We start from the raw sequence: 11,519 nt of genomic DNA on the forward strand, positions 1-11,519 counted from the left end.
GAGTAGGGGGAGGAGGGAGAGGAGGAAGGGGGGGCCGTTGGTGAGTGAGTGAGTGCGTTACATGAAAACAAAAACACAGAAACACGGGTTAACGCTTCGGGGAGGTTCAAATCTAACGCCCCGTTTCACACACAACTCGGTCGTGTGCCGTGAAAAATGCATCCGGTGCTCAGTTTAACGGCAGTATAAACAATAACGTTCACGGTTATCTTACCCGTCTTTGCGCTTAGCCTTATAAACGTGCCCGTAGGTGCCTCGACCCACTTTGCAACCTTCATATTCGAACAGATCTTCTACTCTCTCTCTCTCTGCCGCCAGCTTTGTTTTGAAGTCGTAATCCATTTTAACCCATAAATACGTCTTAATTTACAATAAAATAAAATATTAATTATTACATGCATTAATTAAATAATCTGGTCGTTTTATTCCCCCACCATTTCCTTGTTTGGGATTTTGGTCTGCTCCGCTTAATGTTCACTGGCTCGTTGACGTTTCTAATTGGCGCGCAGTGCTCGCTGGGTAGCGTAGTTCTTCCCGGCAGGCGCCGCGGTTCGCCTGCTCGAAAGCCGAGATGTAAGAAACTACAACCCGCGTTTCTCTCTGCGGTTTGTTGCACTTTGCGTACTCATGAACGCTCTTCAAAAAGGCAGGCATCTGTGGTTTGGATTTCATGGTGTACGGACGTTATAGTCTGTTTACATATTTAGAAATACTTTAATAATCTCCGGACCTGTCAATGGCGGTAATTTTATAATTTCATGGCATACACCACAATCATTATAAAGAAAGTACAACAAACACATTAGGTCCTCACAGAAAAATATAAATAAAGGTTTCTCTAGAAATACTGTTGTCTTTTATTGTCATATAAGGTGCAAATAGGCACCCAATTCTACTGCCCTCCTGACCCCTTCATTTGATGATGATGATGATGATGGTTATTATGATTATTATTATTATTATTGTTGTTATTAGTAGTAGTAGTAGTAGTAGTAGTAGTAGTAGTATTGTTGTTCAGTTATGGCAATTTACAAGAGTAGAATCTATTATTATTGTTTTATTATTATATTAATAACATGTGGTTGCTAAGTGGGGTTTACTGACTTGTGCACTTCCTGTGGTACTATATAATCGATAAAATGCAACCACTTTTTTTCCCCTCTCCTGCAACCGCCTTAACGGGTTCATTTTATAATATAACTTTTCATTATATGTGTAGTAATATTATTTGAACGTATAGAATACATGCAAAGGTTTGTATTTGTTTAAGTCAGCATGATGCACAAATAATAAATTAATGCATTACGGTCATGTACGTGGTAGGAATAATATTTACGAACATGTCATCCATATGTACATAAGCAAAACATATGTCACAGAAGACAGAAATTTGCCTTAAGCATATTAGGCCTCTAAATTGCAATACCTATGGGACAAATGTGTAACATTGTCTCATATATTCAAAAAGGGACTTAGATTAAAACAAAGCTATTGTGATATTATTACATTATCCTTCTAAAATGTAGTTTGAGCAACTGTATTTCTAATATTTTGTACGCTACGTGTAGGCTGTAAAAAGACATGTGAGAAAACCCCCTGTTTTGTGATGATTGACAGGTGCCTGGACCAATCGGATGTCACAAGACTGAGTCTGGTAAACGGATTGGCTGAACGCAAAAGTGACGTAGCTGGCTGGCGCACATAAAACCACCGCGCCACCTCCATTCAGTGGTCTACACAGTATGGCCGGCGATATTAGCTAGCACTCGCTAACGGTATTCTCTGTAAAAGGGAAGACGGTAACTCAAGAAAATCAACACCTGAATTACTTAAAGGACTGTACCTCAATAAATTATAACTGATCGAGGAAGGATTAATTAAGCTGTAAACGTTACAACCGACGTTTGATATTTTTGTTGGGTGTCTGTTGTCTCATGATGGAAGATAACACTGCACATTTCTTCGAGGGGACCGAGAAGCTGTTGGAGGTGTGGTTCTCTCGGCAGGATGAGACCAAAGGAACCGGGGACCTCCGTACCATCCCAAGGTTTGTGTCACTTGAATGTCTCCGCTGCCCTGTCAGTTCTCGGGCAGCATATTGAAACGTCGGCCACAGGCATGGCTTCCGTCTCTCTCTGTTCATTCGTGACATTTAACCAGCTAAATGCGGTAAAATATTCTTCTCTAGAGGCAGTTTATTCTCTATAATCGCCAGTTCATCCTTAGTTAGTTAACTAGCTAGCTATAAAGGGGCTCATATTCTGACACCAGAGCACATTACTGGTAAGCTAGCTAACGCCGTCACTCGAAAATGGCCACCTCCCCCTTTAACAGTGCCACTTCCAAGCTGAGTCATTCATTCTTCACCCAGGAATTTTGTGGCAGTTTAACATTTCTGTACATTAACGTGAACTCTCGCTCTCTCTGTTGTAGTGAGCTCCAAGCCCGGCGGGTTTTTAAAGCTTTTAAATCCCGTCTTGACAGCAAGTTGGCAAAACAAATTTACAGCTAGCTAACTGTAGCTAGTTCCTGGGAGAAAATGTTGAAATATTCAGCTGTCTCATGCTGTTTCTCTCGCTCGTGTTACGACTCACAGGCCCTGTTGTTTCTTTTTCTTTTGTATTGATCTTATCTTTTTATTAGTGTAATGTCAGTAAACTTTGATGCCCACATTAGGCGGGCTTGATCTTTTTTTTTTTTTTTTTTTTTTTTTTTTTTTTTACCCCTATCGGTGCGCACACGTTTTATTACCCCCGCATTGGTTCGTCGGTAGATTAAATTACACCAGTGTAATAAACTATACTACTCAATATGACTCACACAGTCAGACGGCGGTTGATAAAACCGTGTTGTGTGTTTTTGTTTAGCTGTAAATGGGGGAGTTTTTTTTTTTTTCTGCGTCATTCAACAACGAGGGGGCCTCATTGAAGATGTCAAGCATGTGGTCGCCCGCCGTCACCGCGTGCTATCTCGGCTGCTGCAACACGGACACACACACACACACACACACACACATACACACACATCCAGGACACTGATCGCTGGTCAATCAGATTGAATTTGTTTTGCATCTCAGAGAGGGGGGGGGTGCTTGTGGCTGTGGTGGCTGGGAAGAGTGGATCTCAAACACTCCTGTGTGAATTTACATGACTAATGTGAGAGACCAGTATATTCTGGGATGGGATGCTATGGCTCGTGGAGAGGTGCTCCTTTTATTTTTTTATGTTTAGACTTCACTCACTCACTCACATGGCAGTCCCTAGGGTTGCTTCTGCGACTAAATTTGCCTATAGTCCTTGTTCCGGTCACGTTTCCATCCATGCAGGCGCTCCCCTCCCAGCTCCTCTGATTGGTCAGAGGGTCTCCCTACTCTGATTTGCTGTGAAGAGATGGGCATTCAAAGAAAAGGGATATGTCAGGGTAATGGGACGGTTGCAGAAATGGATGTGAATGGTCAAAAAGGGCTGTTGACCTTTGCCCCTGTTCAACGCCAGAAAATCTATTTGTCACTGTGCCTTAAGGGAGCTGGTACCATGTAGAACAAAGTTGAATTAATGGATTAAACTGGTGTAGTTGAGCCGTGTCACTCTCTGGTGCTGGATAAAAGATAATTTGAGGTAGTTTAATGAGGGCTGGTATTTATTCTTTAGTGTGACACTTGAGCAACTGAGGTGTGGCAATAGTTTCAACAGAAGAATGATTTACAGTGACATCAGCTGGTTAGAAATGATCACCGTCCCGTGCCGCCTGCCACTTTGTTCTTTCACCTGTTATTGCAGCAGTGCATTACTAAGTGATAACCTGTGGCGAGTTTTCAAGGCCAAATCGGCCGGTGCTGTGAGTGACTTTCCCCCGTCATTAACCAGATCACTGAGGTCAGTTTAAGAAAGATGGGTGAAATAGGTTTGGCGTTAATGTACGGCCGTAGGGCAGATTAACGGCTCAGAGTGACACTGTAGGTGAATCAGGCTCGCTGGATGTCAGCCAATGTCCAAATAAGTCCACAAGGGCATCTGATTCACAAATGTGGAGCTCACTCACATTACCCTCCGCTGTTCCTGCCTCAGGACTGGACGGCAGCTCAGACTGTCAAACAACTAGTCCTGAGGGCCAATCTGTTACACATCTACACGCTTCAACATGTGGTTTTCCTTTCCCACATGGCTTGGCAGCTAAAAAAGAAAAAAAAAGTTTTGCAGTTGTTATTACTATTTGTCAGTTAATCAGTGTTATCATTTGTTTTTGTTTTTTTTGTCACTACTCCCCTTTTTTTTTAGTTTTTTTTTTTTTTTTAGATCTGTGTCACCTCGGTTAACCACAGATCTCTGTTGTAGTAATTAGCAGCCAGATCTGGGCCCTTTCCTGGAGACTGTGCTTTCTTTGAGGAAAATCTTATCTTGCTGAGTGACCAGAAATAGCCTCTGGTGTGCGTTTCACACTGAAACAGGACCTGACCCAGGTCTCAAGTAACGCTGTCCCTCTGGTATGAACCTGGCATGTTGCAACACCTCAGGTCATTGTTTGTTTTTTGTCTCTTATTTTAAAGTTAATCATAAAATTCTAGTTGGATAAGTCATATCTGATGTGCCTTACCCTGTTTATATAAAGCGGCAGGCCCTTTGTTTTTCAGTTCAGATGAAATGCTTGACCAAGGTAAGAATTAAATTCTACCATGGTTTAAAAGTATAAACACATTCTGACGCTTGGAATCTATAACTCTTATCAGTCTGGCACAGGCTTTTGATTATTTGTACTTGGCCTGTTGTAAGAATGAAAAGCAAAGAGGAAACAGAAGATAAAACTGTCTAAACTCACTATCAACAACCGTTCTTGCATGTAGTTGTAAATAGCAGTGTGTTAAGACAACTGCTCAATAATAAACCATGATACTGTCCTAATGACACATCTTAATTGCGGCACAGAATATAAGCCTTGATGACTGGGGCTGTGTGTTGAATGTTGAACCTAGTCTCTTCAGATTTTACAACATTTCAGAAATTCCAAAGATACTAATGAACTTTTCTGATTCCTCAGTCTGATGGTCCAGGTTAAGAAGTACAATGGTTTACGACTATAACGTCAGCTTGTTGGCTCTGGGCCTGCAGCCGACATGATCATATTAGGCCTTTCTTTATGGACGGCAAATTTAATTTGGCGAACCACAACCTACAAGCAGCGCAGACCGTGGTCTCTATGTCGACAGTGTGAGGGTTTATTTAAGAAATGTTGTAGCTCAGAAACACTCAAAGGTCGGGTGATTTAATGTGTGTGTGCTTTACCAGGCCAAGGCCAAAATGAACTAACCAGAAGCTAGTCAGTATTCATGGCAGATGTCGTCTGACACTCGGCTCAGCAACTCAGGAGAATGGTGATCTATTGTTCAGTCAGTGTTTGCTATTCTTTAAAAAAAAAAAAAAAAAAAACCTGCTTTGTTTCCACATGAATTACTGAGTCTTTCATCCCCAACTGTCAGCCGATGTGCTTCCCTCTAATGTTGGACAAGTTGTGTGTAAAGGCTGCAGAGTGTTTTCTGTCAATGATTGTGAGGGAAACATGTGGCACGATTTTTTTTATTGTTTTTTTTTCCACAGTTAATCAACAACCAGTACTTGTGATAAAACGTGTCCTTTTCATCGGTGCTTCTCATCTTTTAAGATGGTATTTGTGTTAATCTTAATGATTTTTGTCCCCTCTGAGCCACGTGTAGTGACCCCCCTGCAGAGTTTTTGTTAGGTTGCTATGGGGACGGAGCAGGGCTGGCATGCAACATGGGTCCCAGGCCAGACTTGAACCGAGGAGTGTTGGTTACTTGCAGTTTGTATCCTAGGCCGCCTGGTTACCCACAGCCACCAGAATCTTAAAGAGCATCTATAGTTTGGTCTTTTCTCAGCCGGACGCATGTTAGAGATATGACGTTTGCTCGAGCAGTAATCTACAGTTTCAAACTAACTTTTTTTTTTTTTTTTTGTGACATTCAGCATGTATTTATGTGCACATTAAAAGACATTTAGTGAATGATTTACTGTTGACACCTGCAGTTACTGCCGGTTCAAGGATCACAGACGTTCTCTCTCTGTTTGATCATGCAGCCCCCGTCTGTCTGTCGAGATAAACTATGCAACGCTGGCTGCTGGTAAATTCCCTATTGAACGTTGCGCTCCTCGTGCTCGCTCTGTGCCGGGCCAGGCTGTGCTGTGCTTCCTACTACTGGACACATGAGCTCAGGCTGGCACTTCCGAGGTTGTAACGAGAGTGTGACGCAGCTGCATTTGCACTGCAGCTGTCTTTGAGTGGTGGTGGTGGTGGTGGTGGTGGTGGTGGTGGAGGGAGGGCAGAGATGGCGGCGGTGGCGGCAGCAGCAGGAGCTTTCTTGTTGTCGGGGAGAGAGAGCTGGCTGTGTAGTCTGCCCCAGACTATGATTTTCAGTCTGGGCCCAATATTCAAACAACACAAAGCTTTTCCTGCACACAGCAAGAGCCTGATTCCTGTCAGCCTGAACCCTTCCTTTACTCCTGCATCACAACATAAGGGTCTATTCTAAATCTGTTTGAGATTTAGTGATTTGAGGTTATTGATTTTTCTTTTGTTACCTTTTTTTTTTTTTTTTTTAGCACCATAATATTCCTGAAACTGAATCCCTCCCTCTCTGTTATGAATTCCTCTGCAGGGCATTACTGCAGAAGAATGTGTGCTTAACTTATTAATAGAAAACAAGTCAAAACAAAAACAGAGCTGCCCACTTTCTACTGCTTTGTTTTTTTTTTTCTTCTTTCCTGTCGCAACAAGCTAACCAGACCATTGACAAATAAATGAATGCCAAAATACTAATGGTGTTCTGTTTTCTTTTTTAGGTTTGAGTGGGACAAACTTTTGGAGAATGTGCATTGTTTGATCATAAGTGTGACAAAGACTGACAAGCAGGAAGCTTATATACTCAGGTGAGTGACCGGTCTTTACTTACATGATGTCTCCTCTGTTTCCCTACTGATTAGGAGGCAGACAGGATTAGACAGCGGTCACCTGTAAGCCGCTTGTCATTTATACTGCAGTCACTGTCTCAGGTGATGACCCTAGAGACCTATAGGCACATACATTATACATGTGTTATATCCAAAGGGGATGCAACAAGTGTAGAAGAAGAAAACCCTGCTTCAATAATACGTAAAAGGGCCGAGTATAAACCTGGAGTCTGCTATGAGACCACAGTTATCAACAACTGAGAACTTTGTCACGCAACCAGGAAGTGATTTCACTTTTTGTTATCAAAGTCAAAACATTGTTATTTATCATTAATTTCCTCCCTCTCCTGGAGTCTAATACAGACTTGGTAGGAACAAAACAAATATGAATTACGAATGAATAAATACATTATTTTATAATTTCTTAAAACCAACTTTTGCATCAGATGAATTGGGATTTTACACCTTCAGGCAAATTTCAGTTTGGCTCCTCTTCCTTTTTTTTTTTTCTCCATATTTCCAAGTGATAGATTCCTTCCCTGGTAATTACATCTGACTCACAAGAAGTTCAACGGGGGCGTAAATGTTTGGAGTGTGTGTCGTAAGAGGGAATTTACTCCTTAATCTTGGAAATGTTGGCGCAGTGTTTGTTTCACAAATTCACCCACACAGGAACAAATGTTGCCTGTTAAGCTCCAAATACTGTCCCCTGCCCCCGGGCTTAGATTAAAGCTGTTGTTAGCTCCGTGACACACGCTGTCCGTCTGATCTTTACATGTATATTTCGAAGGTTGGAACAGGACACAGGTTGACGGAGAATCACCTTTTAATCCTCCCTTGTGTAATAAATTACAGTGGCACATAGATACAATTCCACTACCGAAGCTTAACGCACTTCTTGTTGTTTTCTTGTTTGTTTTTTTTTTTCCCCTCCACAGTGAGAGTAGCATGTTTGTCTCCAAGAGACGTTTCATTTTGAAGACATGCGGAACCACCCTCTTGCTGCAAGCACTGGTGCCTCTGCTGGAACTCGCCAGGGAGTACTGCGGCTTTGATGCCATCGAGGTAGGAACGCCTGCAGTATTTACATATGTAAACACTGAAATTCAAAACATCATCATTTGCGCTGGTCTTACGACGCCTGCGGCTGAAGCGCCGATCTGACCCCGGTTTTTCTTTTTCAGAACTTCTTCTACTCCCGCAAGAATTTTATGAAGCCGACCCATCAAGAGTTCCCTCATCGAAACTTCCAGGAGGAAGTGGACTTTCTCAGCGAGATTTTCCCAAGTATGTCACACACCTGTTTTTACATCATTGTTGTTTCCCCCCTCTTAAAAAAAACCACACAGACAGAGAATATCTGCAGCTCTTCAAAAGCCATAAAAAGCATTGATTGGTTTCCTCAAAAAGGTTTTAGAAGTTTTAAAAAATAGTATTTTCTGTTGAATATTTAAGGCAGTGAAAGTGGTAAAATGTTTTTTGTCAATTTAGCAAAAACTTATTGGAAACTTCCCAAAACTATTGTTCCTCAATTAACTGGATATATATTTTAATTGTTTAATCCATACATCCATTCATTTCCTGCTCCTTATTGGGCCCAGGTCAATTTGAATGATTTAATAAACTTTATTCTAAGGATTTATTGTTGATTGTAGTACTAACAACATTCTCAGTAAATTCATGCACCTTGTAGATAATTCTGAAATTTTAGATATAATTAAAAAGGTCTTAAATTAAACGGAGAAATGATGCAGTGCCTCGTTTTATTTGCTCTCTAGCACATCTGTTGTTGTGTCTGTGACGGCTGAAGAAATCACCCTGACCTTTTAGAAAGTCATCAGACGATTCAATTTCATATTTGAGATGTTTTTCTAACTATAATTTCGACTGAAACAATCCTCTTTTCTTTTTGCTTCCTCCAGATGGTGCAGCCTACTGTATGGGGCGTTTGAACTCTGACTGCTGGTAAGCATTGTGCAGTTTCCTGTACTGGTTGACAATTTATATTCTTTATTTGGATCCCCATTATCTTCCACCACAGCGTTTGCTAATCTTAGAGTATTTAGCTTCTGATTTGTTTCAAATGTGTTGGTAGTGAGTTAATTTGATTTTATCTGACCTGTGCCGTTGGGTGATTGTGTGTTTGACCTGTTTCATCCTTTTTTAAAATATCTTTCTCTTTGAATGAGCAACATATGAAAAGGCAGCGAGTTTCCAGCTGACAGTCTTCTGTGTTGTTGTAGCAGCGTTTCAGCCTCAGCAGGATGTTGCTGCATGACATTTAGATTCTCAGCACAGATAATTATAAGTTTGCTCGGAGCCTCTTCTGCAGTATGGGTGTTATTAACCCAGTGTATCCTCTGTGTTTGATAAACAACCATTCACTGTGCGTCACCCGCAGGTACCTGTTTACCTTGGACTTACCAGAGTACTGGGAAAACAAGCATGCAGATCAGACACTGGAAGTTCTGATGAGCGACCTTGATCCAGCCATTATGGACCAGTTCTATATGAAAGATGGTGTTTCTGCAAGTGATGTCACTCGTGTGAGTAGATCTCACCATCGACACGTGTGTTTATTCGGCGGCGGCTGCTGGTGAGTTGATGCTGACGGTTTCTTCTCCTTCTCGTCCCGTTTACAGATGAGTGGAATTCGTGACCTGATACCAGGTTCTGTGATCGATGCCACAATGTTCAACCCTTGTGGATATTCAATGAATGGAATGAAGACTGACGTGAGTGTCTCTTCGTTGTTCTCTCGTTTCCACGTCGAGCCAGGTTCTTGAACGTGTCGTTAACGTGGCTCTGCTGCTTGTTGTTGTTGTCGTCCTCCTCTGCAGGGAACTTACTGGACCATCCACATCACCCCTGAGCCGGAGTTCTCCTACGTCAGCTTCGAAACCAACCTCTCCCAGACGTCGTACGATGATCTGGTTAGGAAGGTGGTGGAGGTGTTCAAGCCAGGAAAATTTGTGACTACCCTTTTTGTCAATCAGGTATGAATAAATCACAACCTTGTTTTGTTTTTGTTTTTGTTTTTTTTTCTACTTCCTGTGATTTTAATGAGAAGTGTCGGTGAGTAAATCCTCCTCCTTCCTTCTGTGTGCCCCTGCAGAGCTCCAAATGTCGCAGTGTCTTTTCTTCTGCCCAGAAACTCGAGGGCTACAAGCGTCTCGACCGCCAGTTGGCTCAGTTCAACGACTACAATTTTGTCTTCACAAGTTACGCCAAGAATCGCCAGCAGAACCAGCAGAGCTGAGGGTTGAGGATGAAGAAGAGGCGTAAAAAGAAAGGCGGCCGCCCGGGGCTCACCCCCTGTATCCGGCTTTACCCCCCAGTAGAGAGCTTCTCGTCCTCCCCCTCCCCTTCCTCCTCCTCCTCCTCCCTCCTCCCTCCCTCCTCCTTCTGCTGCTGCTGCCGCGGTTCAGGACCTCCCGGTGCTGACGCGGTCGCGAGCCCTAGCTTAACCTCCAGTTTGAGTTGTTTGCATTGTACCTGTGACTTAGATCTCTTGCATGAAAGCTCTTTTCTCTGTTTCGATATTCTAGCTCACTCTTGCTGTGATCTTGAAGTGCATGTAGAGGAATTAAACACGCTCCGTTTGAGGCTGTCCACCTGTGCCCAGTACAACGGTCCCTTCCTGCAGGTCTCCCCCCTCATCCCCCACAGACAAGGCTTCCGCCCGCACTAGGCCAGGGCCCTGACATGCTCAGATCCGTCTGCCTCTTTATGAGCTCCACCCAGTTCGTCTGTTTTTCTTTTTTTTTTTTTTTTCTTCTTAAATTTCAAATTCAACCCGGACGCGTCGCTTTCCAACGTGACAATTGGTATCAATGAATCACTACCAATTATTGAGTGCACTTTAAAAACCTGTTTACTCATGGTACAAAGATGAGGCCAACCTATTGTCTCCAGTCGTATTGAATGTATAAATCGTGGTAAGCTTTTGGCCGTTCTTATCGTCGTTGAATATATTTGAGTTTCTTTGAAAACAAATCGCCATACTAACTGTTTAATGTCACACTATTGGATAAAGGGTTTGCAGCATTAGACGGTGTGGTCTTTGGTTGCTGTGAACTGCACTAGAGATTGCACTAAGATTTCTGCTTTGCTGGGCTTTACTTAAATTGAATCCCGACTCCATTCATTCATTCATTCATTCATTCATTCATTCATTCGTGTTCCTCCACCTGGACAATCATATAGTCCTTGTGTTTACTCAAACACATGAGCCTAGAACATGTGTGTGTGTTTGTGTGTGTGTGCACATGTATGAATCATTTAAGACATTCAGTATGTGCACTTTGTTGCGCCCAGGCTTCTTTGTTTTACAGTGTGCTGTATCTAGAAAAAGCTTCTGGGTCCCAGTCATAATCAGCACTCGTGATTTTCCACATTCACTTGAATTGGTTAAATGGAAAATGTTCAAACTGAATGTAGCGCAGCTGGTGTGAAGTGGCCTGTCCACCCGTCTTTCGAATGTACACGTCTCTAGAGAAAAGCCTGGACCAGGTTTGAGCTGAATGTACGACTCCAGGAGAGCGCTCCCTCTCTCCCTCC

At 42.5% G+C, this 11,519-nt stretch overlaps 2 protein-coding genes across 2 annotated transcripts in view; one reads left to right on the plus strand and one right to left on the minus strand.

The window, feature by feature from the left end:
* cdk19 (cyclin dependent kinase 19) overlaps positions 1-468 on the minus strand; it is a 37,726-nt gene extending 37,258 nt beyond the window's left edge. The window contains exon 1 of the mRNA XM_023394282.2: positions 215-468. Coding sequence (XP_023250050.1) covers positions 215-342 — 128 coding nt within the window. The 5' untranslated portion in view covers positions 343-468. The remainder of the gene's footprint in view (positions 1-214) is intronic.
* A 1,277-nt stretch (positions 469-1,745) lies between these two features.
* Positions 1,746-11,292, plus strand: amd1 (adenosylmethionine decarboxylase 1). The gene is made up of 9 exons (XM_023394307.2): positions 1,746-2,047; positions 6,852-6,938; positions 7,898-8,024; positions 8,144-8,246; positions 8,882-8,924; positions 9,361-9,505; positions 9,602-9,694; positions 9,800-9,955; positions 10,075-11,292. Exons 1-9 carry the CDS (start codon positions 1,935-1,937, stop codon positions 10,216-10,218), a joined length of 1,011 nt encoding a protein of 336 aa, XP_023250075.1. The 5' UTR covers positions 1,746-1,934; the 3' UTR covers positions 10,219-11,292.
* Positions 11,293-11,519: the final 227 nt, after the last annotated feature.

Source organism: Seriola lalandi, unplaced genomic scaffold (assembly GCF_002814215.2).
Source record: "Seriola lalandi dorsalis isolate HSWRI2012SDOR001 ecotype SW California unplaced genomic scaffold, Sedor1 jcf7180002054947, whole genome shotgun sequence".
Taxonomy (NCBI): domain Eukaryota; kingdom Metazoa; phylum Chordata; class Actinopteri; order Carangiformes; family Carangidae; genus Seriola; species Seriola lalandi.

Bases quoted from the DNA above. Each gene is read 5' to 3' on its own strand.
- amd1 (XM_023394307.2), top strand. From the start codon at position 1,935: ATGATGGAAGATAACACTGCACATTTCTTCGAGGGGACCGAGAAGCTG. The intron at 8,247-8,881 runs GTATGTCACACA...TGCTTCCTCCAG, and splicing joins TCTCAGCGAGATTTTCCCAA to ATGGTGCAGCCTACTGTATG. The intron at 9,506-9,601 runs GTGAGTAGATCT...TCCCGTTTACAG, and splicing joins CTGCAAGTGATGTCACTCGT to ATGAGTGGAATTCGTGACCT.